Genomic DNA, 27,987 nt, shown 5'->3' on the forward strand with positions numbered 1-27,987 from the left:
CTTCTTTTTTGGGGGGACTCAGTCACTCACAGAGACATAGCCTCTTGCTGGCAGGGGGAGAAGTAGCTACAGCTGGAGGAGAGAGGGTTGAAGCCTGAAGCCAGGAAGACCAATGAGATGAAGCCATAGAGTAATTTTTACTCTCTCTGGCCCAATGATTATTCATTATTTTACACACAATATGTTACACAAAATGGAGCAATTTCAACAAGAGAGACTGAGAACATCTCACCTGGGATTGAATAGGCCTGAGTTCAAGTTTCTGAGTGTGGATTCTAACCTGGAACTCTTGTGCAGTCTTAACTCAGCCACTTTTGCATATGCATTATGCCCGCAGTCTTTAACTACATTTATTGATTTAACGTTTGCATATTTGCTGAGCCAAGCAATAGCATTTTTACTGGTGAAGTGAAGCTCTCAGAGCCCATTGCTGTATTTGGTTAGCAGGCACTCTTCGACAATGTGTATCATTGTTTGATCTGCACCACAGCGGCAACTTGGATTTTCTCGAAGACCCCAGTGGTGCTGGTTGGCTACACAGAAGCCTTGCCCAGTCCTGTTATTATCTACAGTCATTAACTACATGATTACATACTAGTGTTTGCACCCCCCACATTCACTGAAGTTCTAGGGCAGGTGAGAGGTCACCTTTTCCATCAGATACCAGGCTGGTGGGTTAGAACACATTCACCCCAATACACAGAGCTGCAACACAGCTGGAAATTCACCCTTTCTAGTTCTGTTCTTGACATACCTCCCTTGACTGGGGCCCCGGCTCTCTGCCCTCTTCACAACCAACTAGAGTTCAGAGAAGGGGAAGCACAGCACACCTGCCAGAATATGGAGATAAGTAGTGAGCCTCAGGACTGCCATACCTCTGTGAAGCTCTAGGGCTTGGATAGAGGCTCATTCATTCCAATAAAAAGTGACAGAGTCCTGTGGCACCTTATAGACTAACAGACTCATAGACTCATAGACTCTAGGACTGGAAGGGACCTCGAGAGGTCATCGAGTCCAGTCCCCTGCCCTCATGGCAGGACCAAATATTGTCTAGACCATCCCTGATAGACATTTATCTAACCTACGCTTAAATATCTCCAGCGATGGAGATTCCACAACTTCCCTAGGCAATCTATTCCAGTGTTTAACTACCCTGACAGTTAGGAACTTTTTCCTAATGTCCAACCTAAATCTCCCTTGCTGCAGTTTAAGCCCATTGCTTCTTGTTCTATCATTGGAGGCTAAGGTGAACAAGTTTTCTCCCTCCTCCTGATGACACCTTTTTAGATACCTGAAAACTGCTATCATGTCCCCTCTCAGTCTTCTCTTTTCCAAACTAAACAAACCCAATTCCTTCACCCTTCCTTCATAGGTCATGTTCTCAAGACCTTTCATCATTCTTGTTGCTCTTCTCTGGACCCTCTCCAATTTCTCCACATCTTTCTTGAAATGCGGTGCCCAGAACTGGACACAATACTCCAGTTGAGGCCTAACCAGCGCAGAGTAAAGCGGAAGAATGACTTCTCGTGTCTTGTTTACAACACACCTGTTAATGCATCCCAGAATCATGTTTGCTTTTTTTGCAACAGTATCACACTCTTGACTCATATTAAGCTTGTGGTCCACTATGACCCCTAGATCTCTTTCTGCCATACTCCTTCCTAGACAGTCTCTTCCCATTCTGTATGTGTGAAACTGATTGTTCCTTCCTAAGTGGAGCACTTTGCATTTATCTTTATTGAACTTCATCCTGTTTACCTCAGACCATTTCTTTAACTTGTCCAGAACATTTTGAATTTTGACCCTGTCCTCCAAAGCAGTTGCAATCCCTCCCAGTTTGGTATCGTCCGCAAACTTAATAAGCGTACTTTCTATGCCAACATCTAAATCGTTGATGAAGATATTGAACAGAACCGGTCCCAAAACAGACCCCTGCGGAACCCCACTTGTTATACCTTTCCAGCAGGATTGGGAGCCATTAACAACTACTCTCTGAGTACGGTTATCCAGCCAGTTATGCACCCACCTTATAGTAGCCCCATCTAAATTGTACTTTCCTAGTTTATCTATAAGAATATCATGCGAGACCGTATCAAATGCCTTACTAAAGTCTAGGTATATCACATCCACCGCTTCTCCCTTATCCACAAGGCTCGTTATCCTATCAAAGAACGCTATCAGATTAGTTTGACACGATTTGTTCTTTACAAATCCATGCTGGCTATTCCCTATTACCTTACCACCTTCCAAGTGTTTGCAGATGATTTCTTTGATTACCTGCTCCATTATCTTCCCTGGCACAGAAGTTAAACTAACTGGTCTGTAGTTTCCTGGGTTGTTTTTATTTCCCTTTTTATAGATGGGCACTGTATTTGCCCCCTTCCAGTCTTCTGGAATCTCCCCCGTCTCCCATGATTTCCCAAAGATAATAGCTAGAGGCTCAGATACCTCTTCTATTAACTCCTTGAGTATTCTAGGATGCATTTCATCAGGCCCTGGTGACTTGCAGGCATCTAACTTTTCTAAGTGATTTTTTACTTGCTCTTTCGTTATTTTCTCTTCTAAACCTACCCTCTTCCCGTAAGCATTCACTATACTAGACATTCCTTCAGACTTCTCAGTGAATACTGAAACAAAGAAGTCATTAAGCATCTCTGCCATTTCCAAGTCTCCCGTTACTGTTACCCCCTCCTCATTGAGCAGTGGGCCTACCCTGTCCTTAATCTTCCTCTTGCTTCTAATGTATTGATAAAAAGTCTTCTTGTTTCCCTTTATTCCCATAGCTAGTTTGAGTTCATTTTGGGCCTTTGCTTTTCTAATCTTGCCTCTGCATTCCTGTGTTATTTGCCTATATTCATCCTTCGTGATCTGACCTAGTTTCCATTTTTTATATGACGCCTTTTTATTTTGTAGGTCACGCAAGATCTCAAGGGTAAGCCAAGGTGGTCTTTTGCCACATTTTCTATCTTTCCTAACCATCGGAATAACTTGCTTTTGGGCCCTTAATAGCGTCCCTTTGAAAAACTGCCAACTTTCCTCAGTTGTTTTTCCCCTCAGTCTTAATTCCCATGGGACCTTGCCTATCAGCTCTCTGAGCTTACCAAAATCTGCCTTCCTGAAATCCATTGTCTCTATTCTGCTGTACTCCCTTCTACCTTTCCTTAGAATTGCAAATTCTATGATTTCATGATCACTTTCACCCAAGCTTCCTTCTACTTTCAAATTCTCAACAAGTTCCTCCCTATTGGTTAAAATCAAGTCTAGAACAGCTTCCCCCCAGTAGCTTTTTCAACTTTCTGAAATAAAAAGTTGTCTGCAATGCAGTCCAGGAACTTATTGGATAGTCTGTGCCCCGCAGTGTTATTTTCCCAACATATATCTGGATAGTTGAAGTCCCCCATCACCACCAAATCTTGGGCTTTGTATGATTTTGTTAGTTGTTTGAAAAAAGCCTCATCCACCTCTTCTGCCTGATTAGGTGGCCTGTAGTAGACTTCCAGCACGACATCACCTGTGTTTTTTACCCCTTTTAGCCTAACCCAGAGACTCTCCACCCTTCCGTCTTCTATGTCCATCTCCACCTCAGTCCAAGTGTGTACATTTTTAATATATAAGGCAACACCTCCTCCCTTTTTCCCCTGTCTATCCTTCCTGAGCAAACTATACCCATCCACACCAACATTCCAGTCGTGTGTATTATCCCACCAAGTTTCAGTAATGCCAATAATGTCATAGTTGTATTCATTTATTAGCACTTCCAGTTCTTCCTGCTTATTACCCATACTTTTTGCATTTGTATAAAGGCATCTAAGATACTGGTTTGATCTTGCCTCCCAGCTTTGCCCTGACCCTCCTTCCTCTCTGCCATTATAGCCCGTGCTCCCTCCTGTTTCCAACCCATCTCCCAGGTCTTGTTCCCCACTTACCTGTGGGCTTTGCTCACCTGTCCCCGTCGAACCTAGTTTAAAGCCCTCCTTACTAGGTTAGCCAGTCTGTGCGCAAATAAGGCCTTTCCCCGCTTTGAAAGGTGAACGCCATCTGTTCCTAGCAGTCCTTCCTCAAATAGCATCCCGTGGTCGAGGAAGCCAAAGCCCTCCTGGTGACACCATCTTCGCAGCCAGGCATTCACTTCCACGATGCATCTGTTTCTGCCCGGACCCCTACCTTCAACAGGAAGAATCGAAGAGAATACCACTTGCACTCCAAACTCCTTAACCCGTACTCCCAAAGCCCTGTAGTCACTCTTGATCTGCTCAGCGTCACACCTCGCAGTGTCATTTGTGCCCACATAGATGAGTAGCATGGGATAGTAGTCAGAAGGCCGGATAATCCTCGACAAAGCCTCTGTAACATAGACGTATTGGCGCATAAGTTTTCATGGGGAAGGGATAGCTCAGTGGTTTGAGTATTGGCCTGCTAAACCCAGGGTTGTGAGCTCAATCTTTGAGGAGCCCTTAGGGATCTAGGCCAAAATCAGTAATTGACCTTGCTAGTAAAAGCAGGGGGCTGGACTCAATGATCTTTCAGGGTGCCTTCCAGCTCTGTGAGATAGGCATGACACATGCATCTGACAAAGTGGGTATTCCCCCACAAAAGCTTATGCTCCAATACATCTGTTAGTCTATAAGATACAACAGGACTCTTTGTTGCTTTTTACAGATCCAGACTAACACGGCTACCCCTCTGATTCATTCCAATGAATCCTTGCTACCCAGTGTCACTGGTTCTGTGCTGAAGTACATCAGTGAGATTGCTGTGCTGGTGGCATAAGGAGAGGTAGGGATAAAGCTATCCCTGCTCCCAGTAATAGTGCCCTTTCATCCAACTCACACAACAACATAAAACCTTACCTCTGACCTTTTACCCTATGTGTCATCCATGCTCACTTGTTATGCTGCTGAAGTGGAAGCCCCTAGAGTGCAGACACATCCGTGTGCTGCAACTGCACACCCAGGCTCCCACTTTGCATGGTGCCAGTTTCCCTAAAACAACTCCTTCTGCCATATACACCCAGCTTGCACTCTGCGCTCTTCCCCAACCTCTTCCCCTGCACATCCTCACTGTCTCCCTGCCCCCCACCCCATGCTCTTTATCATCAGACACCAGAGAAAGGGGAGGGGAAAACATCCATCAGTGGGAAGATTATGGAAATAAACAGGAATATGAAGGGGAAAAGAAGGGTGAACAGGGATGAGGGAGTGAAGGGGCAAAAATTGGGAATATGGGAGGGTAGGGGGAATTAGTGGGTCATAGTAGATGTCCATAATTCCCAATTCATGTGCTCCAATGGATGCCTCCCCTGCAGTGGAGATATTCTCCTTCCTCAGCAAGATTCCAACTCCAGCCAGGTCCTATTTGAATAAGCACGGAAGCCAGCAAAAACTATCCAAACAAAGTGTGACACAGGATGCAAAATTTATTAAACCTCCTGTTTTCAAATTAATTCTACTTTATAAACTAGTTAACAGTGTATTTGTAAATGCTCAGACAAATCAATCTGTATTCACAGAGTAACTGCTACAAATTTCTGAAGAATACAGTGTGTTCTTCATGCACAACAAAAGGTTGGATTTCTGCTTTGAGTACAAAACTTATCTCAAACTAAATTATGGAGTCATGACCAGCATCTTTACAATAATATGTGGAGCTGGTCACACCACCAACAGCTAAGGTTGCCCAACACTTTCCATTAGAAGAACCTGTTTTTAATTGCCTATAACTTTGCCAGACTTTAACAGTTTGAGCTGAAATTTCCCATGTCAGGTGTCTGTATCAGGCTGAAGGTTTAATTAGTTTTTTTTTTTTTTCATATGGAAAGTTTCAGCAAAAACAGGTCAGCCTTTTCTGAAAATAAGATTAGGGGAAAATCTGTTTGTCCATGTTAAAATAGTCCTGACAGCTTCTTCACTGAGAAGCCTTAATGCGTCCATACTTTAGAGCAGGGACTTAATATTTGGCAGACAGAGTCCCTAGTGTCATGGATGTGCCCTTTACAATTCCTCTGAAAAAAATCCACATTTGTCCAAGACTCTGAAAAATCTCAGTTTTCATATGCTCAATAGTGGTTTCTTAGAGGTTAGCAGCTAAATTTTTTGAAGATTCAGTCTGCACGGACCGTGCTTCTATCCGTACTGGCTGCTACATTTGACCACACTGTGCAGGTGCCATCCCCTCAGAGTGACTGAGCATGCTCCAGCCAAGGGCTGCAGGAGCTAAGCATGACTTTCCCTGTGATTGCTCCTCCCAGCTGCTGGTGGCCACTTTAGCACTGGGCTTTAAAACTGAGAGCAGGGTGACTATCAGGACGATGTAAAACAGAAGCTACTAGAGTTAAACATTTTTAAATCAGCAGAGCAAGAGAATTTGCTTCAAGAGTTTTAAAAGATCTGGCTGAGGAGCTCACTGGATCATTAATGCTGATTTTCAGTAAGTCTTGGAGCACTGGGGAACTTTCAGAAGACTGAAAGTTAGCTAGTGTAGTACCAATTTTGAAAATGGGTAAATGAGATGATCTAGGTAATTTCAGGCAAGATAATGGAGCAGTGGATATTGAACTTGATTAATAAAGAATTAAAGGAAAATAATGTTGTGACGGGTTCCCTGGGGTGCAGCTTGTGACTGTGGGACTACTGTGCCACCCTGAACTCTCTCCAGCCTGGGCTGTCTCTCACAATGCCTTGCTAGTGATCAGCAGCAAACTCCTTCAGGTGCTGTTATCACTCAGCCCAACCACATGGGGTGACCCCACACCCAGCTAGGTTGCATGAATGCTCCCAGTCACTCATGAATCTCACAGAGAAAGGTACCAGAGCCAAATCCCCCCAGCTCCCAGCACTGAAGCTCAGGAATATACTGTCTTGCACTGCTCAAGATGGGCAGTGCAGATTTATTAAGTGGTTCACCACTTTGTCAATGGAAAGTGGATATACACCAACCTTTGCAAAACCTGAACAGATTTGCCACACACTTCATACAAACTCACTGGTAAAGATCAACAGTTAAACAAATGTATTTACTATAAAAGATAGATTTTAAGTGATATTAAGTGATAGGGTAAAAAGTCAGAGTTAGTTACCAAAATAAATCAAATATAAGCATGCAGTCTAAAGTCTCAACCCTATTAGACTGGGCAACAACTAGACTAAGCATGTTTTAGTGGTCACCATACAATGCAATTCTTATAACTTCATATGCATTAATGATACACACATATGGATAGAAAAATGACCTTCATCACATCATAACCTTTCCCCTAATACCTTACAAGGCATGCTTTTTATGTAAGATCATGATTATATAAAAATGAGAAATATGGAGGTTCCAGGACATTCCCCCAAGGTATAGAATGTCATAAATGTAAATAATACAAATCAACATGGAGTTATGGAAAATAGATCCTGTCAAATTAACATTAACTTGTTTTGGATAAGATTAAAAGTTAGTTGGTAAAGGTAACAGTGTTAATATAACATACTTACACTTCTGTAAGGCGTTTGACTTGCTACTGCACAACATTTTGATTAAAAACGAGACTGATATAAAATTAACATGGCACAGATTAAATGGATTAAACACTGGCTAACTGATAGGTCTCCAAATGTAATTGTAAATGGGGAGTCACCATCAAGTGAGTGTGTTTCCACTAGGTCCTTCAGGGATCAGTTCAACATTTTTACCAAAGACCTGGAAGAAAACATGCTATTCAACATTTTTACCAAAGACCTGGAAGAAAACATAAAATCATCACTGATAAAGTTTGTAGATTACACAAAAATTGTGACTGGTAAATAATGAAGAGGGCAGGTCACTGATTTAGAGTGATCTGGATTGATTGGTAAACTGAGATCAAGCAAACAATATGCATTTTAATATGGCTAAATGTAGATCTAGGAACAAAGAATGTAGGCCATACTTACAGGATGCTGGATTCTATCTTGGAAAGCAATGACTCTGAAATAGCTTTGGGGATCATGGTGGATAGTCAGATGAACAGGAGCTTCCAATGTGACTCTGTGGCCAAGAGGGCTACTGTGATCCTGGGATGTATAAACAGGAAAATCTCAAGTAGCAGCAGAGAGGTTATTTTACCTCTGTATTTGGAACTGGTGTAACCACTACTGGAATATTGTCTCCAGTTCTGGTGACCACAATTCAAGAAGGGTGGTGATAAATTGGAGATGGGTCAAAGAAGATCCACAAGAATGATTACAGGATTAGAAAACCTGCCCCTCTCCCTACACCACAAAGAGATGGAGGAGGAAGAGGAATCAGCCTGACTGGAATGCAGAGAAGTAAGAAATGGGGGAGTGGAATATGGTAGGTGAGGGAAGGGTGATAGGGTGGATAGGAGGAAAGAAGGAAGGGGAACAGGAGTCAGGTGTGAGGTGGATAGCAACAGATGGGGGTAGAACTGGGATGGATAAAAGCTGAGGGAAGGGTAGCAGGAGCCGAGTTGGGAGAGATGGATAGAAACAGAAAGGGAGCGGAGGGATCCACTCTCCTCCAAATCCTGAAACTGAAGCCAGAAGACTTGAGTCTCTACATCCCTCTTATGTCAGCAAACAGCTGTGAAACCCACTGGCAAAGCATATGTCTCCTCACCCTGTAGTGGCTGTTCCACATAGCAGATAACAACCTGCTACAAGTATCGGTTATGCTGTTAGCTCAAGTGGCAGCACTTTGTGTAGTGGATCTAAACATTCCAAACCTGCTGATAAGTCAGTTAGAAAAAGGGTTTTGTTTCTGAGAGAAATTTCAACAAAACATTTTTGTTCTTTTCATTTAAATTTTCTGAGGAAAATTCAGACTTTCATTGAAATATCAAAATCTGAAATATTTTGGTTTCCAGGCATTCTCTTTTCTGATAAAACATTGATAATTTCTGTGGAAAGCAGACAGTTTTTGCAAAAAAAATTATTTAGTTAAAAAAACAATTTCCTATTAAAATAGTAGGGTTTGTTTGTTTGTTTTCTTTATGAACCCTACTGCTGATGAACCATGTGGATGTCAGTATAGCTCCACAATATGGAATTTTGTCTTTTCAGTTTGCATTTTAAAAACCTAGTAAATTACACACAAAAAACTATGGCAAAAGAACATTATGGTTATATAGTCAAGCACTTAAATCTAGGACATTCCAGAATTAAGGTTGCCCATGCCATCTTTAATTACATGATCACATTTTTTTTCCTGCCTCATTCAGTGCACAGGATGGCTCTGCCCTGGGGACGTATTAGAATCGTGGAGTGAAAGAGGCTGTTGTCCACAGGACTCTGTCTCATTTGTTGCAGGAGTTGGAAGTGGTGTGGTGAATGAGGCAGGGGGGTTTCAGGAAGAGAAAGAATGGTTTGCTGGTTAAGGATGTTGAATGCAATCCTGGAGAACTGGATTCTATCCCTGCCTCTGCCACAGAGTTCCTGTGTAGCACTAGCAAGTCATTTAAACCAACATTTTCACAACTGGCCACTAATTGTTTCTTTTTCTGGGTTCCCATCTTGAGCCCTTAGGGCCAGATTTACCCAAGTGTTGAGTACTCTCACCTGCAGTTGAAATCAGTGGGAGCAGTGCTTTGAACTTATACATTGCTATATAATGCTAAGGACTCTGAAAACTCTGATCTTAGGTGTCTCAAGTTGGGCACCTGAAATTAGTGGATACTTCTGACAATTTTGGTCTTAATCTCTCTCTGCCTCAACTTCCCACATGTAAAATTGGGATATTACCACCTACTCATTTCATAGACAGTATGATGATGAATATTAAAGAAAACTCCATCAGGAAACTAATAATTCTGTACTGAATTCAGGGTTTTGGTGGTGTGTATTAAATGAGGCTTGGGAGCCACAAGTTGCAAGAAGATGATAAAAGTAAACATTGAATAACTGCCCATTCACTGAATGAGGCAGGAGTCGTGGAAAAACTAAAATGTGATAGTATAGTTAAAGACTGTCTCATAATACATACGCACAAGGGAGCAGAATGAAGGTTGCACAGGCAAACATAATTCTGACATTTCCTAACTTTTGACTGCTTGATGTTACAACTTTCATGTTCTTTTAGTTTTTCAGATGTATATTAGATATGCATGTATAACTGATATTACTGTATAGTGACATTTACTGTAACTAATCAATATATATTTTCTTTTAAGGTTAATTTCTGCATCTTCCTAAAAATTCTAAAGTTGTTAATTTCCAAACTCAAAGCCCAGCAAATGAGCTTTCATGATTACAAATACAGGTATGTGATAAATATCAAAGTGTTACTAGTCATTTGTATTACCATGGTGCCTTTTCTTCAGAAAGTTCCTAAAGTGCTATGGAGGATATATAATTATACACAGCCACCAAAGTGGCATGGCATGGCAGCCAGTCTGATCAAGTAACACAAGTGTCATAGGAGAGGAAAAGAAGAATAATGACTTGCCAACTGAAACTTGAGAGGAAATATGGGGAGGTTGAATGTAGGTACCAGTTCTAGCTGTAAGCACATTTTGTTTTGCAGTAAGTGATAAGGGATCTTTAGTGATAAGTGGCTAGAACCCCAATTTTGTATTTCTTTCAAAACTTATATCACCGTCTGAAGCTTCTCACATCTGAGGGGCTGAGGACTTAAGCCCAGGTCCTGGAGGGGCTGGGGGTGGGCAGGGCAACCCCTTCAGAGTCACCTGCATCCCTTAGCATGCCCTAGTACCATGCTGTGGTATTGGGGAACAGGAAGGACTCAGAGAGAAGGACTCAGAGCGCCACCTCTTGAATCACTGCCATCACTTCCTGCAGCTGGCTGAGCTTTCCTGGGGAGGGATCCAGTCGAGGTACAGATCTAGGCTGTGCATTACTTGGCATATGGGACTGTAAGGAACTCATGCAGTCTGTTCCGGGGGTTGTAATTGTATTAGTATAGCTTACCCGCTAGAGGTTGCTGCCCTCCAGTGGCCACCCACATTGGCTATAGAAGAACTCAGTGAGTGCCAGTCTGACTACTCAATGCAACAGTAGCCTGGCTTCTTATCCATTAGGTGCTGTGTTGTGTTCTTGGAATAAAGCTTGACACTGATTCGGCTGAACCTGTGTTGATTGTGAGTGCTATCTGTTCCATGACAGTTTGAGCAGACCACTTTGTGATTTCTACTAGGGAATTCAAAACACTAACATACCTGTGTCTGATATAACCTCCAAAACTTCCAGAACCAAATGGTGCAACTACATGTACAGAATACTGCTCTCCAGGCTTCTCAATCACCAGTACCATCAGATAGGGGCCTAAGTCCCATTGCTGCATAAATTTGTTCATGACAGATAGAAATTTTGTGATTTCCTGAATCAATGGCATCTACTTTATCTGCTCTGGCTGCTTATATACCCTACAGACTAGACCAAGGTAGGGCTTATAAATAGCCTACTGACCAGAGAAGCTCTGAATTAGGTATCGCTGCTGCTGGAGCAGTACAGTCCCATGCTGAGTAACTTGGATGATTTCATCTGTGTTTTCTTAACTATATTTGATGACTCAAACTACACTCATGTGGCCAAAGCCTCCCTTCACTCCATAAAACAGGGTTGCTGGTCCATTTCAGACTACACTGCCCACTTTTGAAACCTGAAAAGGATGAGTTGGCCTGGAGGAAACCACCAGTGACCCTATTCTCCTTTGTCAATTTATGCATCTGGATTGATGTCTGCTTATTTGAATGACATCGGGAGAGAAAGAGTTCATTCCAGCAAACTTGTTTCTATGTGATGATATTTCTGCAGGCATCACAAGCTAATCATGTGATTGAAACTATGTGGGTTGACACAACTTGAACTCATCTCACTGGTCCAGAGAAGAAGCATTGTAACCAAAATGGTCTTTGTCATACTGTGGTGGATCTGACCACTTTGTGGCTACCTGTCCCTTGAAATTCAAACCTAGCATAAGCTTAGGAACCTCCATTGTCCAACCCTATACAATGCACACTTGGTAACTCTGGTGAATCCAGTAATTTCATGGACATAAAGTTCCAATTTAATGTAACCCTGCTCCTGATTATGTTGAGTCCTGCTGGTGCCCTGCTTTCTTCAGACTGGTTAACCAAGAGACCACCCCTCTTGAAGTCATGATTCAGGATCACCATGAAGTCACCTTAGTCAAATTGCTGCATTTTCCAATTGTCCTCAGTATTACTTGATTTACATTGAATGATCCACATATTTCATGGAGGGCACAAGAAGCGCGTTTCAAGTCAAGTTACTGCTGACAGTTGTGCCTTGTGGGATCAAGTACCAAAACCCAAGAAGGCGACACAACTACGTCTATTGTGCATTCTTCCCAACACATTAGCCATCAACCTAGTACTTCAAATGCTTTTGATGTCCATAATTGTGGTAACAATTAAGGTACTACCAACCAATGCCCATCCAGGTCATGTTGTTGGAATAGTTAGGGCCAAAGATCCCAACCCAGTCCCTGTGGTCCCAGCAAAATACCAAGATCTAGCAAACATGTTTGATAAAAAGAATGTGGACATTCTACCACCTCATCACCCTTACAATTGTCCTACTGATCTCCAACCAGGAACCAAGATCCCATTGGATGAATGTACCCTCTGCTGGAACAAGAGCTCAAGGCTCTTCAGAAACACCTTCAAGATAATCTTGCAAAAAAATTTCATCCATCTGTTGACCTCTCTGTCCAGTATTCCTATATTATTTGCGACGAAGAAAGATGTCTGACTATGTGTTTGCATTAATTATCATGCCTTGAGTAGAATCACCATTAGGAATAGATACCCCTTGTTTTTTATCACTGAGTTATTTAACAGACTGTGCTCCACAATGCTGTTTACCAAGCCTTTGAGGCACTTATAATTTGGTTCAAATTCACAAAGGTGATGAATGGAAGTGCATGTTTTAGACGTGGTATGGCCATTTTGAGTATCTGGTGATGCCTTTCGGTCATTCAGAGACCCTGGCCACTTTTCAGCATTTCATTAATGACATTTTTAGAAGCATTTAAAATCAATTTGTGGTGATCTACCTGGATCATATTCTTATCGTCTCAGAAAATTAACTCCTCCATGACCAACACATTTTCACATAGTATTAGAATGGCTTCATGAGCATGGGTTTTACGCAAAACTAGAAAAATGTGAATTTGGTCAGTCGTCCATGGAATTTCTAGATTACTGTATATTGTTTTCTCAAGTGGCATCAGCACGGACAATAGAAAAGTATCTGTGATCACGAATTGGGCAACCCCAAGAAATGTATGTGAAGTTGAACATTTCCTTAAATTTGAAAATTTTTGCCAATTTTTGCCAAAGACTGGTGTCCTCTGTGATTACACTGCTCCAGAAGAATACTTGATTAGCATGGACATGGGCAACTCAGTCTTTTTAGACCACTTAATGGATAATTTTTGTCAACACCTATTCTGGTGCTCAGATCCAGTGAAACCCTTTAAGTTGAGGCAAACATGTTCAAAGTGGCAATCAGAGCTGTACTATCATAACAACATGGACCCCAGCATCAGCTCCATGTGCACCCAATTTCTGGCCCAGGTATATACAGATCACAAAATTTTGGAATATCTACATGCTGTGAAAAACCAGTGGTCTTTATTTTTTTCCAGATTTTACTTCATTTTGACATACCATTCAGACATCCAGAACCCAGCAAGCTTACCGCACTATGTCTTAAGGGGGAATACTAGGAGAAAGATCTCAAGAATATTCTAGAATCCTTATATACTGTAATTTTGCCAATGCCTTAGTACATAGGAATTTGCTGTCCTTCATCTCATCTTTGTTATCGAATGACCCATTTGCGACAAAAGTCATGCTGACTCAGAATGCTGCCAGTGACCAACTTCCTAACCCCAGATTCCTCGTCAAAGATGGGATCCTTTATTTCAAAGGCCATATCTATGTCCCACAAGGCCACCTGTGGCTTGAAGTGTTTAAACTTTGCCATGATTCTCCTTTAGCTGCCAACTTTGGCCACTTTAAAACACATAGACTAGTTTCTCTATATTTTTGTGGCCAAAGATGCAACCTTTCATCAAGTTATATATTAATTCCTGCAATATTTGCTCTCGAACAAAGACTGCCCCACCTCCCATCCCCATGTGAAACACCTCAGGGACCTCATGCCAGCCCTTGTTATCCATTGCCATAGATTTTATCATTGGCCTACCCAGCTTAAATATCAGTGGAACCATCTTAGTTATCACCTATCACCTTATTAAATATCCCACTTTATCCCATGTCCCATAGTTTCCCCTGCTTAGGGACAGCCTGGGTCATTTTTACTTGTGGCTTCAAACTCCATGGGTTACTATCTAGCATCATCACTGAGCAGGCCCCACAATTTGTTCCCCATTTGTGTCAAGAACTTTTTAAATTGCTGAACATTGTGCTATATAATTCTTCTGCCTACTATCCTAAGAGCTGTGGGCAGATCAAACAAGTTAACCAAATAATTGAACAATATCTTCATTGTTTCATCAGTTATCACCAGGACTACTGGGAGCCACTCCTTCTTTTTGCCATATTTGCCTATAACAATTCTATGTCTCAACCTTTGCAGCCCCTTCTACACTAACTATGGCTTCCATCTGCATTTCCATCCATCCTTACGAAGGGTGTTTTATGTCCCCACACCCACTGACCTAGTCCAGCATTTGTACCATCTTCAAGAGGAACTGAGAAAACATCTCAACTAAGCCAAAAGTGCCTACAAATATTGCATAGACTGACACTGTAGGGAAGCTCTTCATTTCATCATTGCTGACTGGGTATGGTTGTCATCACGAAACTTCACCTCCATTCATCCCTCACATAAATTTAGATCATGAACACCTGGGTCCAGCAAATCATCCAGCAAATCAACCCTGTCATGGTCAAACTGTTTCATCCTAGCTCCATGAGAGTACATCTGGTCTTCTGCATTTTGCTGTTAAAGTCATAAACGGACTATTCCTTTCCTGGATGAGTCAAGCCTACACCTTCACTACTTATCATCCATGGCCATGAAAAAATACATGTACAAAGGATCCTTGACTCTAGATAGTCTGGGGGAAAATGAGATACCTTGTGTATTGGGAGGATTATGGGCTAGTTAATCAGTCACAGGAACCCACCAGTCTTATCCATAGCCCTGATAAGATTAGGGAATTTCGTCAAACCTACCCCGCCAATTCCAGACCCAAGATGCCTGGAAGGCATCCTTAAGGGAAGTGTAAATGCAGCCTGTGGAAAGGTTATAACTGAATTGGGATAACTTACCCCCTATTGGTCTTGGTTCACCAGAGGCCTCCCTCACCTCATCATCAGATGCTAGTCAGTGTTAGCTCAATGCAATGGCTGCCTGACTCCTTATTCACTAGATGTTCTCAAAATAAGGCCTGACACTGCTTCAGTCAAACCTGAGTCTATTGTGAATGTTGCCTTATTCCATGACAGAGACCACAGCACAGAAGCAGCTCAGAATTTTGTTAAACAACAACACCAACAACAACCCCCCCCAAACCTAGAAACTAATTTTTGGATGAATCAAGGGACCTTCAAATTCTGGCTCCCTACTAACCATCCCTCTTGTCTCCACACACACACTCTCCCTTCCCACACACACTCTCTTCCCTCTCACACACAATTCAGTTTGCCCTTCCCTTTCATGGACCAACTAATAGTTCTCCCCACACACCAAACAGCAATTCATTTTGCTCTATCTTGCTTCCTACACACACATCATTAATTCATTCCCCCTACCATTTTGCAGAGCCCCACAGTTGATTCTGCTGCCCTGTCCCATTGTGTGCCTGGGACCTCTTCATCACCTTTTCCAAGGTCTAGTGATAGCACTCGACTCCCCTACCCAGGTTGCGGGGCAGGACACTCCAGACAGAGTCGCAGAATGACAGGGAGCTGTTGTTCCCAATATTCCCCTGAGCACATGAGGCAGGAGGATTTCTCGAGTGCTCCAACCTATATTTGCAGATGGGAGGGAATGCCAGAGGGTCCTTCAGCACATGAAGCATTTATGACTGGTTGTCTTTTCCTAGGAGGTGGTGGAATAGGGAAGGACAGTCAAAAAAATGGGGATTTCCCTGCAGATCCAGAGGAGGAGCTGAAGAATCCCTATAAAGTTGACAATTCTCTGCTGCAAGGCATGGAAAGGTTATTAGTAACCATGAATCTGTTGTGGGCACTTGTGTACACTAGTACCTGTGTATTCCACAACCACAGGCTCTAAATAGTCTCATACTTATCCTCAAGGAGCCATATCTGTGACATTCTCTTGTCAAGCTTTAGTCTTGAACAATGAACTTTTATTAGCAGTAATGCACATTGGAAAACATAATCCCAACTATACATATAAAATGATGGGGTCTAAACTAGCTGTTACCACTCAAGAAAGAGATCTTGGAGTCATTGTGGATCATTCTCTGAAAACATCCACTCAATGTGCAGCAGCAGTCAAAGAAGCAAACAGAATATTGGGAATCATTAAGAAAGAGATAGATAATAAATCAGAAAATATCATATTGCCTCTGTATAAATCCATGGTACGTCCACATCTTGAATACTGCATGCAGATGTGATCGCCCCAGCTCAAAAAAAGATATATTGGAATTGAAAAAGGTTCAGAAAAGGGCAAAAAAATTATTAAGGGTATGGAACAGCTTCCATATGAGGAGAGATTAATAAGACTGGGACTTTGCAGCTTGGAAAAGAGACGACTAAGAGGGATATGATAGAGATCTATAAGATCATGATGGGTTGGAGAAAGTGAATAAGGAAGTGATATTTACTCCTTCTCATAATGCAGGTTTAAAACAAATAAAAGGAAGTATTTCTTCACACAATGCACAATCAAACTGTTATGTTGTGAATGCCAAGACTATAACAGGGTTCAAAAAGGAGCTAGATATGTTCATGGATGATAGGTCCATCAGTGGCTATTAAGCAGGATGGGCAGGGATGATGTCACTGGGCTCTGTTTGCCAGAAGCTGGGAATGGGTGACAAGGCATGGATCACTTGATTATTACCTGTTCTGTTCATTCCCTCTGAAGCACCTGGCATTGGCCACTGCTGGAAGATAAGATACTGGGCTAGATGGACCTTTGGTCTGACCCAGTAAGGCTGTTCTTATGTTTTTATGGTAAATAATAAAGCTAATTCCTCACACCCAGCCCAGAAAAGCCTGGGTCCAACCAAAAGCTCAGTCCAAATGTGTGGAGATTTCAAAGTGACACTGAGTCCAGTTTTATGTGCAGCTCCATATCCACTACCTTATATTGAGGATTTGTTTGTTACTCTTAGTGGTAGACAGTGTTTCAGTAAATTGGATTTTCTCAGTGCATATCTACAAATGGAGATTGATCTGGAATCTCACAAATATCTCACAATCAACACACATAAAGGCTTACCTTTATTACAACAGGTTGCCTTTTAGAATCACATTGGCACCTGCCCTGTTCCAGAAATCCATGGATGAAATTCTGAAGGGACTGAAGGGAGTTCATCATTATGCGTGACATGCTCTCTCAAAGGAAAGGGATGGCATTACAGGGTACAGTGTTGGATCATAAGAATCCCCAGTTTATACAGTTCATGTCATATCTACATGAATTATCTGTGAATCACGGTTGCATATTATGGGGAATGTGAGTGATCATTCCAAAATCACTTCAATCTCAAGTTTTGGAAGCTCTTCTCAAAGGTCATTTTGGCATTTTATGGATGAAGGCCATAGTCCAGAGTCATGTCTGGTGGCCGGGGACTAACAAAGACATTGAGAGGAAGGTGAAGAGTGGTACTACATGTCAACAAATTCAATGTGCTGCTGGCCCAGCTCATCTACATCTTAGTCATGGCCTCAGACTCCTTGGACATGTATTCATGTGGATTGTGCTGGACCTTTAGATGGTTATATGTTTTTAGTCATAGTAAATGCCAATTCAGGATGGTCCAAAGTTTTCAGTATGACTTCTATGCAGCCGCTAAGACCATTGGACATCTTCGTACCTTGTTTAGCCATTTTTAATTACTGTTACAGTTAATGAGTGACAATGGACCTCGATTCTGTTCTGAAGAATTTCAGCAGTTCCTAGCTTTAAATGGAATTAAGCACATACTCTCAGCTTCTTACCATTCTGCTACAAACGGACATGTGGAACGCTTTGTACAAACACTTAAGCATGCCTCGAAAGCTAAGAAGTCTATTCCGAGTCATCAGCAGAAACTGGACAATTTCTGGCTTGTCTACAGGAACACACCACATGTTCACACAGTAATCACCTGCCACTCTTTTCTTGAAACCATCTTTGTGAACCTGTTGGAACCTGCTATGTTTTGAAATTGCCTCATGTATAAGGCTATATTTTAGTCATGGGTACTTCTAGTAAAAGTCATGGACAGGTCACAGGCAGTAAACAAAAATTCATGCCCTGTGACCTGTCCATGACTTGTACTATATACCCCTAACTAAATCCTGAGGGTAGGGGCAGCCTGGGGATACCTTGGGTGCTTGCGAGGTTGGCCTAGAGGGCACCATGGGTGCTGAGGGGAGCGGCCTGGGGGTGCCACGGGTGCTGGAGGGGCAGCCTGGGACCTCCACGTGTGCTGTGCGGGGACACACGGTGGTGCACCGCCCAGGACCCCAGCAGGTGCAGAGGGGGCAGGCAGTTGTGAATGGCCTGGGCCACCCACTGATGCTGGGGGGGCGGGATTGGCAGGGCTGGCAGGCTCAGTACCTGGCTCCATGCCTCCCCACAAGTGGTGACATCCCTTGTGGGGAGCCTCACTTTCATGTCAGTTTCAGTTTTGCACCCAGAGCAATAAAGCAAGCACAACAGACAGCTGATTGTCCATCAGCTCCCTCTGTGTCTGCTTCCTCTACTGGCTCCAGAAATATAACAAGTAGGAGCAAATGTGTTGCTCCTGATAAAATTAAGGGAAGAAATTGCTGCATTGTAAACAGGTAATTGTTTGGGTGAGGTTATATGAGTTTGTCTGGTTGTCCTGCAGGTGGAGATAGGAAAAATCATGGTGCTGTTTTGAAAAAAAATGCAAATGAAACAGTTATGGTAGAAAACAGGAAAAGTTATGACCCATAATAGAAAAATTTATTATGGGGATTTCAGAGGAATGCCATTCTTGACCTTAGGAATACTGCAAAATAACCTGTATTTTACACTAAATATTGTTTAAATCCATTTAACAATATTCAGATCATATTTTAAAATAATTTAAAAAGCCATAGTGCTACACTGGACGTACGTAAAACCAAACTTGTCAAAATTCATATAGAATCTTGTTCATCAGAAATCTGGTCAGCTGACAATGACTTCTTTGAAAATTCATAAAAGTCACAGCATTTGTTATGCGGCATCCAACAAAGTGGGTATTCACCCACGAAAGCTCATGCTCCAACACATTTGTTAGTCTATAAGGTGCCACAGAACTCTTTGCAGCATTTGTTATAGAAGTCAAGGTCACAAGGGTGACTTTTGCTGTCCCTGAAAAAATCTGCCCTATTTTGCCAAAATTATGAGTTTCTGAAAAGCTTCAGTTTTCACATGCGCAGTAGAAGTTGTGAGAAATTTGCAGCATGATTCTCTGAAGATTCCATCGGCACTGGGCATGCTGAAGCCCTTCACAGCACATATGTGCAACCTGACTGAGCATACGCCATCTCCACAGTGAGAAGGAGCATGCTCTCACTCAGGGTTTCGATGGTTGAGCAGCTCTATTCCTGAAATTGTTCCTACCAGCTGCCAAGGGCTGCTGTGGCACCGGGCAATGGAAGTGAAAGCAGCGAGATGGTCTCTCCCAAGCTGTCACTGGAGAGGGGAGACTCAGCCTGCCACAAATGCATAATTGTGAAGAGTCAAGGGGAAAGGAGGCTGTTGGAGGCTGAGGGGGTTAATAGTAAGGAAAGTCAGGGCAGATTGGACAGGGGGCAGAAACATCTGTAACCACTGCAGCATGTTCTCTTGCTAAACCTGGAACTGAAACCAGAGTCCAGCATTCCTCTGTGAAACCCACCAACAACGTGTGTGTCACGTAGCGGGATAACAGCTTTCTACTGCTACTAGTTGCTCTATTAACTCGACTGTCAGAAGTCTGTGCTGTGGATCTAAAGTCTTCAGCCCTGCTGAGATCCATCTGGCAGGGTCATTATGGTTCCACTTGATGTAATATCTGTTTTTTTCAGTTTGCTTTCATAAAAACCTAAATAAATATATTAAAACTATCTACATTAAAATAACATTAAGGTTACAAAGTCAAGCATTAAAAGTAAGGAAATAACAGAAATAAGGATGACTGTGCAATCTTAAGTTTGGCTCCTTGTGCATTATAATATCATCTTTAATTACATAACATTTTTTTCAAGAGGATCGAATCTCTCTCCCATTCAGTGCACAGGGGTCCTATGAAAAACATAGTAAGTGATCATGTAAAGACTGTATCATAATGCATATGCAAAAGGGGAGCAAATTATTGTTGCACAGGCAGCCTTAATTCTGGCATTTCTTACTTTCTGTGTGCTTGAATTTGCAGCCTTAATAATGTTATTTTAATACCCACCCCCATATAATTTAACATTTATATTGCATTAGCACTTAGAGGCCAGCCATGATCAGGACTCTATTATACTGAGCGCTGTACAAATATATAGAAAATGACAGTCCTCACCATACAGAGCTAACAATCTAAAAAGGAGGAGATTATGGCTTCTGTGTCTGACCCCTCTGTACAGATGTCTGAAAGAGCATTGTGTGGCCAGCTCGTGGAAGTGTGGAGACTCTGACTCAGTACAGGACCCCCTTCTTCTAAGCCAAATAACTCTGGTCACTTTTTCAAACATGGGTACCTAAGGCGAGGCATCCTCATATCTCTTTATGTACCTAAATAAAAGTTGTCTGATTTTCAGAGTTACTAAATTAAGTGAATGGGGGCTGTGGGTGCTCAGCACCTAAGTTCCCTCTAAGCTGCTCGGCCGTGCAGCCACCTAGTAGGCTATCAAGTGCCACGCACATCAAGTGCCCCTCCCCCACTGCCACGCTGATCCTGCCCTCTGCCTTGGAGCTGCTCCCGGGAGCCTCCTGTTTGCTATGCAGAGTAGGGGAGAGGAATAGGGTTGTTGATGTCAGGGTGTCTCTCTCCCCCGGCCTCCTGGCCCTGTACCCTATCTCTGTCACACACACACACACACACACACACACTTACTTTGTCTCTGTCTCACACACACACACTGTGTGACACAGACACAAATACTCTCTTTCACACTCAACTCCCAACACATACTTTTATTATTGTTGTTGTTGTTGTTACTTCTTGATACTTCCTGCAATACACATATATTCTCTGTAATTTTATTCTTTCAATGTGCTCTTATTTGAGCTTTTTGACTGGTCTATGCATTTCATAATTTTGATTTCTCTCTTACACTTACATTTAATTCTTTTAGTAGTGAGTTCTAAAATGTCTAACCTGTCCTGGCTGAAGTAATTATGGTAACTTTATAAAAATATATACGATATCCAGATATTTTGTTTCTATTGATGGCGCACATCCACACATTACCTCAATAATTTGGTGCACATAACAAAATTTATTTAGCACATGGATGAAAAAATTAGAGGGGACATTGCTTAGCATCTCTAGAAAGAGGCCAATATTTAGGTGTGTTTATATTTAGGTGTACTGTAGTTAACTGCCTAACTGTAATAGTTTGATAATGTTGGCTTCTATGGCCAGTTTGCTCTCCCTAATTCCTCACTACAACCCAATCCCAAACCCTTCTTTTCACATCACTTTTCAGATAGCATTCTTCTAATATAGGGGTTCACAAACTGGGGGTTTGGACCCCTCAGGGGGTCACCAGGTTATTACATGGGGGGGGTTGCGAGCTGTCAGCCTCCACCCTAAAACTCTTTTGCCTCTAGCTTTTATAATGGTGTTAAATATATTAAAAGGGTTTTTAATTTATAAAGGGGGTCGCACTCAGAGGCTTGCTCTTTGAAAGGGGTCGCCAGTACAAAAGTTTGAGAACAGCTTCACTAATAGGTATTTGCCAGTTCCCTAAATCTAATCTCACCTCTGTCTCATTTGCTTTTGGTTTCTTTTTCCTGATCTATCTTTTATTGTAGATACAGTTTCCCAGTACCTGCTATTTTCTCCTCCAGATCATTAGTGAAGTTCTTATATCAGCCCCAAACTGGAGCCCTGAGGGACCTTCTACTGTAGTTATTTCTCCATAGTTGGATATTCAGCTTCACATCAAGGATGTTAAGAAATATAATATTCAAACACTTTATTTTTAAGATTGGCAAGATCTACTCTGGTGTTAATACCTTTACTGGGGATCCATGAGTTTATCTTTACCTTCATCACTGATGAACAAGTTGAAGGATTGTCAAGACATATAAGACTCTTCATGCAATTAACAATGAGTTCCTTTCACGTAAGTACCCTGTTACAGTATCTTTCCTTAGAGATAGGATGTTCCCATATAGACTAGATATCCTGGTTTTATTTATTATTATCCTTCATCATATATTGGCTTAACATGATAGTGTTACACTGGATGGATCAATAAATTCACAAAAACAATTTCAAATTGGCAGTTTCCTGAACAGACTAAAATGGGAAATTTGACCCTCTCGCCTGCATATGTCTCTTCTCAGCCAGTGAGTCCTGCATCACCTCACAATCAGTGCAGTCTTCAGAGACGATTCTGACGTGAATCCCCTTAAGAACATAAGAATGACCCTACTGGGTCAGACCAAGGGTCCATCTAGCCCAGTAACCTGTCTTCTGACAGTGGCCAGTGCCAGGTGCCCCAGAGGGAATGAATAGAACAGGTAATCATCAAGTGATCCATGCCATGTCGCTCATTCCCAGCTTCTGGCAAACAGAGACTAGGGACACCATTCCTGCCCATCCTGGCTAATAGCCATTGATGGACCTATCCTCCATGAGTTCTTTTTTTGAACACTGTTATGGTCTTGGCCTTCACAACATCCTCTGGCAAGCAGTTCCACAGGTTGATTGTGCTCTGTGTGAAGAAATACTTCCTTTTATTTGTTTTAAACCTTCTGCCTATTAATTTCATTTGGTGACCCCTAGTTCTTGTGTTATGAGAAATAGTAAACAACAACACTTCCTTATCTACTTTCTCTACACCAGTCATGATTTTATAAACCTCAATCATATTTCTGCGTAGCCGTCTCTTTTCCAAGCTAAAAAGTCCCAGTCTTATTAATCTGTCCTCATATGGCAGCTGTTCCATACCCCTAATAATTTTTGTTGTCCTTTTCTGAACCTTTTCCAGTTCCAATATCTTTTTTGAGATAGGGCAACCACATATGCACACAGTATTCAAGATGTGGACATACCATAACTTTTAGGGGGAAGGAGTAGCTCAGTGGCTTGCATATTGGTCTGTTAAATCCAGGGTTGTGAGTTTAACCCCTCAGGGGCCACTTAGAAATCTGGAGCAAAAATCAATACTTGGTCCTGTTAGTGAAGGCAGGGTCCCTTCCAGCTCTATGAGATAGGTATATCTCCATATATTATATAGAGGCAATATGATATTTGCTGTCCTGTTATCTATCCCTTTCTTAATTATTCTCAGCATTCTGTTCACCTTTTTAACTGCCGCTGCACATTGAGTGGATGTTTTCAGAGAACTATCCATAATGACTCCAAGATCTTTCTTGAGTGGTAACAGCTAATTTAGATCCCATCATTTTATATGTATAGTTGGGATTATGTTTTCCAATGTGCATTACTTTGCATTTAACAACATTAAATTTCATCTGCCATTTTGTTGCCCAGTCACCCAGTTTTGTGAGATCCTTTTGTAGCTCTTCGCAATCTGCCTGGGTCTTAACTATCTTTAGTAATTTTGTATCATCTGCAAATTTTGCCACCTGACTGTTTACTCCCTTTTCCAGATCATGTATGAATATGTTAAATAGGACTGGTCCCAGTACAGATCCCTTGGGGACACCAAAATTTACCTCTCTCCGCTTTGAAAACTGACCATTTATAGCGACCCTTTGTTTCCTATCTTTTTACCAGTTACCAATCCATGCGAGCACCTTCCCTTTTATCCCATGGCAGGGATATTCCAATAGGCCACACGTGCTGGAAGCCTGTTAGATTGCAAAGCAGGAACATCCTAATAAATGTTCTCTAGACACATTTTCACTAAGAACCAGTCATCTGAGGGGCCTCCACTTTTGATGCTCAACCTGGAATACCTTAACAGCCCCTGTTTTTCATTTGTGTTGAGCATCTGCCTTCTGAAAACCAGACTCCTTCAAGTTGTCTCAAATTCACCCTGGAACTGATGTGCTTAACCTCAGTAGTGCCTTTTGAAAAGTTAGGCCCTTAGATACACTTTCCAGCTAGAGAACAAAATCTATAACTTCCCAGCCTCAATTCATTCTGCCAAAACTGGCCTCAAAACCAAGGGGGAGGGCAGAACTGCCAGCCATGCTATTGCCAAGCAGGGCATTTTACTGGTAAGGGGACCAATTTCTATTGCTCCAGAGCACATCTGGCATTCTGTCACTATGAGATGGAACTTAAAGCAAGTGCAGAAGAATAGGAAGGGAAGAGAGAAAACTTTTAAAATGGTAGAAAAGTTTAATTAGAGAACAGCAAGACTGCCCTCGCCCTTCTTTTTATGTAAAATTCCTCTTTCTCTCCTTCTTTCTAAGGTTTTAGAAATTTTCACTTCCCCTCCTCTTCAACTTCCAGCCATTGGATCTTGTTACTCAGCATCCCAAAATTCAAGAACCTACTGTCCCTGATGAGAAAGACCTGTCTTCCTCCAAACAGCCCAGCCTTTCTTTCAGTCATATAGCTGCAAAGGTCAGCAAATTCACTCTGCATTGTGATGTAATGATGTAGAAATAACAGCCCCCAGAGCCCTGCATTCCAGGACCCATTACCGCAGCACAAGGGAAGGAGAGGCCCAACTTATGCCAGCATCTCCAGTTAATGTGGTCTAGGAGCCAGAGCTCATGAGCAAACTACATGATTAGACTGAGCGCTGTTGGCCGGCAGTGTGTAGTACAAACTCATCATAATGCCAGAGTTGCTGATCCAAAACTCTGGAACATTCGGGTTCATTCATCACACGTGAACAGAGCCAGCTTCTATAGACTGTATCTTTCTGAATGTTCAGTCCCTCCATCCCTAGTCAACTTCTGTACAATTCCAGCACAAACAAATATGGAAAAATATAATGATATGAAGAAGTGAAAAGGGCTGCTAGCATTACCTATGGGCAGCACAGGAACTGACTTTCTCATTTCCCTGAGGGTGCTCAACCCAGGTCCCACCCCCACTCCACCTCTTTCCTCTAAGGCCTCCCCCTTTGGCCTCTGCTCTGACCTCGCCCTGCCTTTTCCCACTAGGTTTGCCAAATTTGTACTCACACAAAACTGAACACCCTTGCCCCGCCCCCTGCCCTGCCCATCCTCTGAGGCCCTATCCTGCCCTGCCCCTTCTCTGAGGCCCCACCCCGCTCACTCCATATCCCCCCCTTGTTGCTCACTCTCCCCAGCCTCCCTCTCACTGGCTCATTTTCACTGGGCTGGCTCAGGGGGTTGGGGTGTTGGAGGGGGTGAGGGCTGCGGAGGGGGCTGCGGGCTCTGGAGTGGGACCAGAAATGGGGACTTCAGGGTGCAGGAGGAGGCTACAAGTTGAAGCAGTGGGCTGGGATGCAAGAGGGAGTGAGAGCTCTGGCTGGGAGTGCGGGCTCTGAGTGGGGCTGTTGATGAGGAGTTTGGGGTACAGGAGGAGGCTCCAGGCTGGGACAGAGGTGTTTGGTAGGTAGGAGGGGGATCTGACTGGGCCAGGGGGTTGGGGCATTGGGGATGTTTCCAGTGCCTTTTATAGCTTCTGCAATGTGGAAGGAAATCCATTGTTTCAAATAAAGCTCTCAGCACAGCTAATGGAAAATTAGAGGTAGCAAGATGGTGTTTGGAGTCATATGGGCAAGTCACATGTCCATGCATGACTTCTCTTAGGGCTTGGCTACACTCGAAACTCCAAAGCGCTGCCACGGGAGAGCTCCCGCGGCAGCGCTTTGAAGTGCAAGTGTGGTCGCAGCACCAGCGCTGGGAGAGAGCTCTCCCAGCACTGCACGTACTCTACCTCCCCGTGGGGATTAGCTTGCAGCGCTGGGAACCGCGCTCCCAGCGCTGGGGCACTGTTTACACTGGCGCTTTGCAGCGCTGTAACTTGCTGCACTCAGGGGGGTGTTTTTTCACATCCCCGAGCGAGAAAGTTGCAGCGCTGTAAAGACCCAGTGTAGTCAAGGCTTTAGTCATAGCAGGAAACCATTACCTATATCCCAGACAGAACATTCATGGGACAGTCCATTCAGTGTAGATGGGCCTCTTCCATTGTGAGTTAAATGTCCTTTTGAGCCACTTAACTTGAATAGTTCCTTCCCAATGTGCTGTCTAAACACCTTGTTGGTATTTCCCAGAAGTAAACACATTAGAAATACAGTTATAGTTCAAATACTCATAACTTCAGATACACAAATGATACATGCATACAAATAGCATAATCATATTCAGCGAATCATAACCTTTCCACAGATTGTATATTTTGTACAAGATTTGTTACAATTATATAACAGTGGAAGTAATGATCTACGTGGTCATAGTTTAATCACATAATGTCACAACAGGTAAGAGTTGTCCCATAATTTAGCATTTCCTTACTTTTAAGGGTTGCATTGGTTGCATGTTATGTTTAGGGAACCTTAAATTATTTTAAATGACAAGACTGAAAAAGTGAATCATAAAAGAACATATTTTCATCTAGGGGAACTTGCTAGGCATCTGCAACTTAGCAGACATTTCACTTTTTAAAAATAAAACAATTTTTCAAAATAGCTAAAGGACTTAATCTGTATTTACTGCAATTGCTCTCTCTCTTGTTTTTATTTCTAATGAAAACATTACTTTGTAAAAGGATTAATGAATAGCATACAAACTAGAACCAATTCCATCTGTTTAGTCTCTAAAAATCCTAAGTAGTTTTAAACTGTTTCTAAACTGTTTTGTTAAGGAAAAACAATTACTTCTGGGATGTGAGATGGAAGTTTAACAAACAATTGAAAAGAGCACAAAATTAAATATTAAAAAGTCAGCTCTGCTGTAGCTATGACAGTACTTGCAGCATCTCTGCTTTAGAGAGTGGGGAGATCCAATCATCTCAGCTTAGTGTTGTATAACATGAATTGTTATCCACAGAAAAAAACTACTGGTTCATGATGGCTTAAAAACAGACACAGTCTGTTATTTACATCAAAAGTGAACAATACTGAGACCACACATGCAAATATCTGCTTCCCAATAGGGTCATCAGAAACCAATAAGTATTCCTTCTGAACTTCTAACTTCATCTCCCCCATATAATGTTACTTTTAAAGAGACTACTGCTCAGAAACTCATGGCCATAGTAGAGAGATTTCTAGATATATAGCATCATGGGGCTAGAAGGGACCACAAGGTCATGTAGTCTAACCTCCAAATGTTAATATTACCCACTGAGAAAAATAACTGATATTGCAACACTAAAGGTGAGAAATTGAGCATAAAAAAATCATCAAATGTGGAGTGAACAGTAAACATGACAGTCAATTAATTCTGTCTACTTTTGCATACACGCAAATATATTGTGCCAGATCCTCAACTGGTGTACATTAGCATAGATCTGTTAACTTCAGGGAGCTACGGTGATTGATACCAGCTGAGGATCAAGTCCACTGTCTCTTTCTTTATATCAATACATGTGGAGGATTTGTAGTGCTGCCATGTGCCACTTTACACACAGCTCCCTGAGCAGCAACAGCTTTTCCAGCAGGAGATGGGCTTTTTAAAGAGGGTGCTTGGACATTCAGAAGGACTGACAGGGAAATAGTGGTACCTCTATGCTAGCAGCAGATGCTTTTTTAGCTTGGCA

The 27,987-nt window shown here is 42.3% G+C and overlaps 1 protein-coding gene across 1 annotated transcript in view; it reads left to right on the top strand.

Annotated features, from left to right (window-relative positions):
- The window catches only part of GLP2R (glucagon like peptide 2 receptor), a 134,674-nt gene that overhangs the window by 93,739 nt on the left and 12,948 nt on the right, over window positions 1–27,987 (top strand). Inside the window, exons 10-11 of the mRNA XM_030534870.1 lie at window positions 10,151–10,239; window positions 22,315–22,453. Coding sequence (XP_030390730.1) covers window positions 10,151–10,239; window positions 22,315–22,453 — 228 coding nt within the window. The remainder of the gene's footprint in view (window positions 1–10,150; window positions 10,240–22,314; window positions 22,454–27,987) is intronic.

The sequence above is a fragment of the Gopherus evgoodei genome, chromosome 15, assembly GCF_007399415.2.
Source record: "Gopherus evgoodei ecotype Sinaloan lineage chromosome 15, rGopEvg1_v1.p, whole genome shotgun sequence".
Lineage (NCBI taxonomy): Eukaryota > Metazoa > Chordata > Testudines > Testudinidae > Gopherus > Gopherus evgoodei.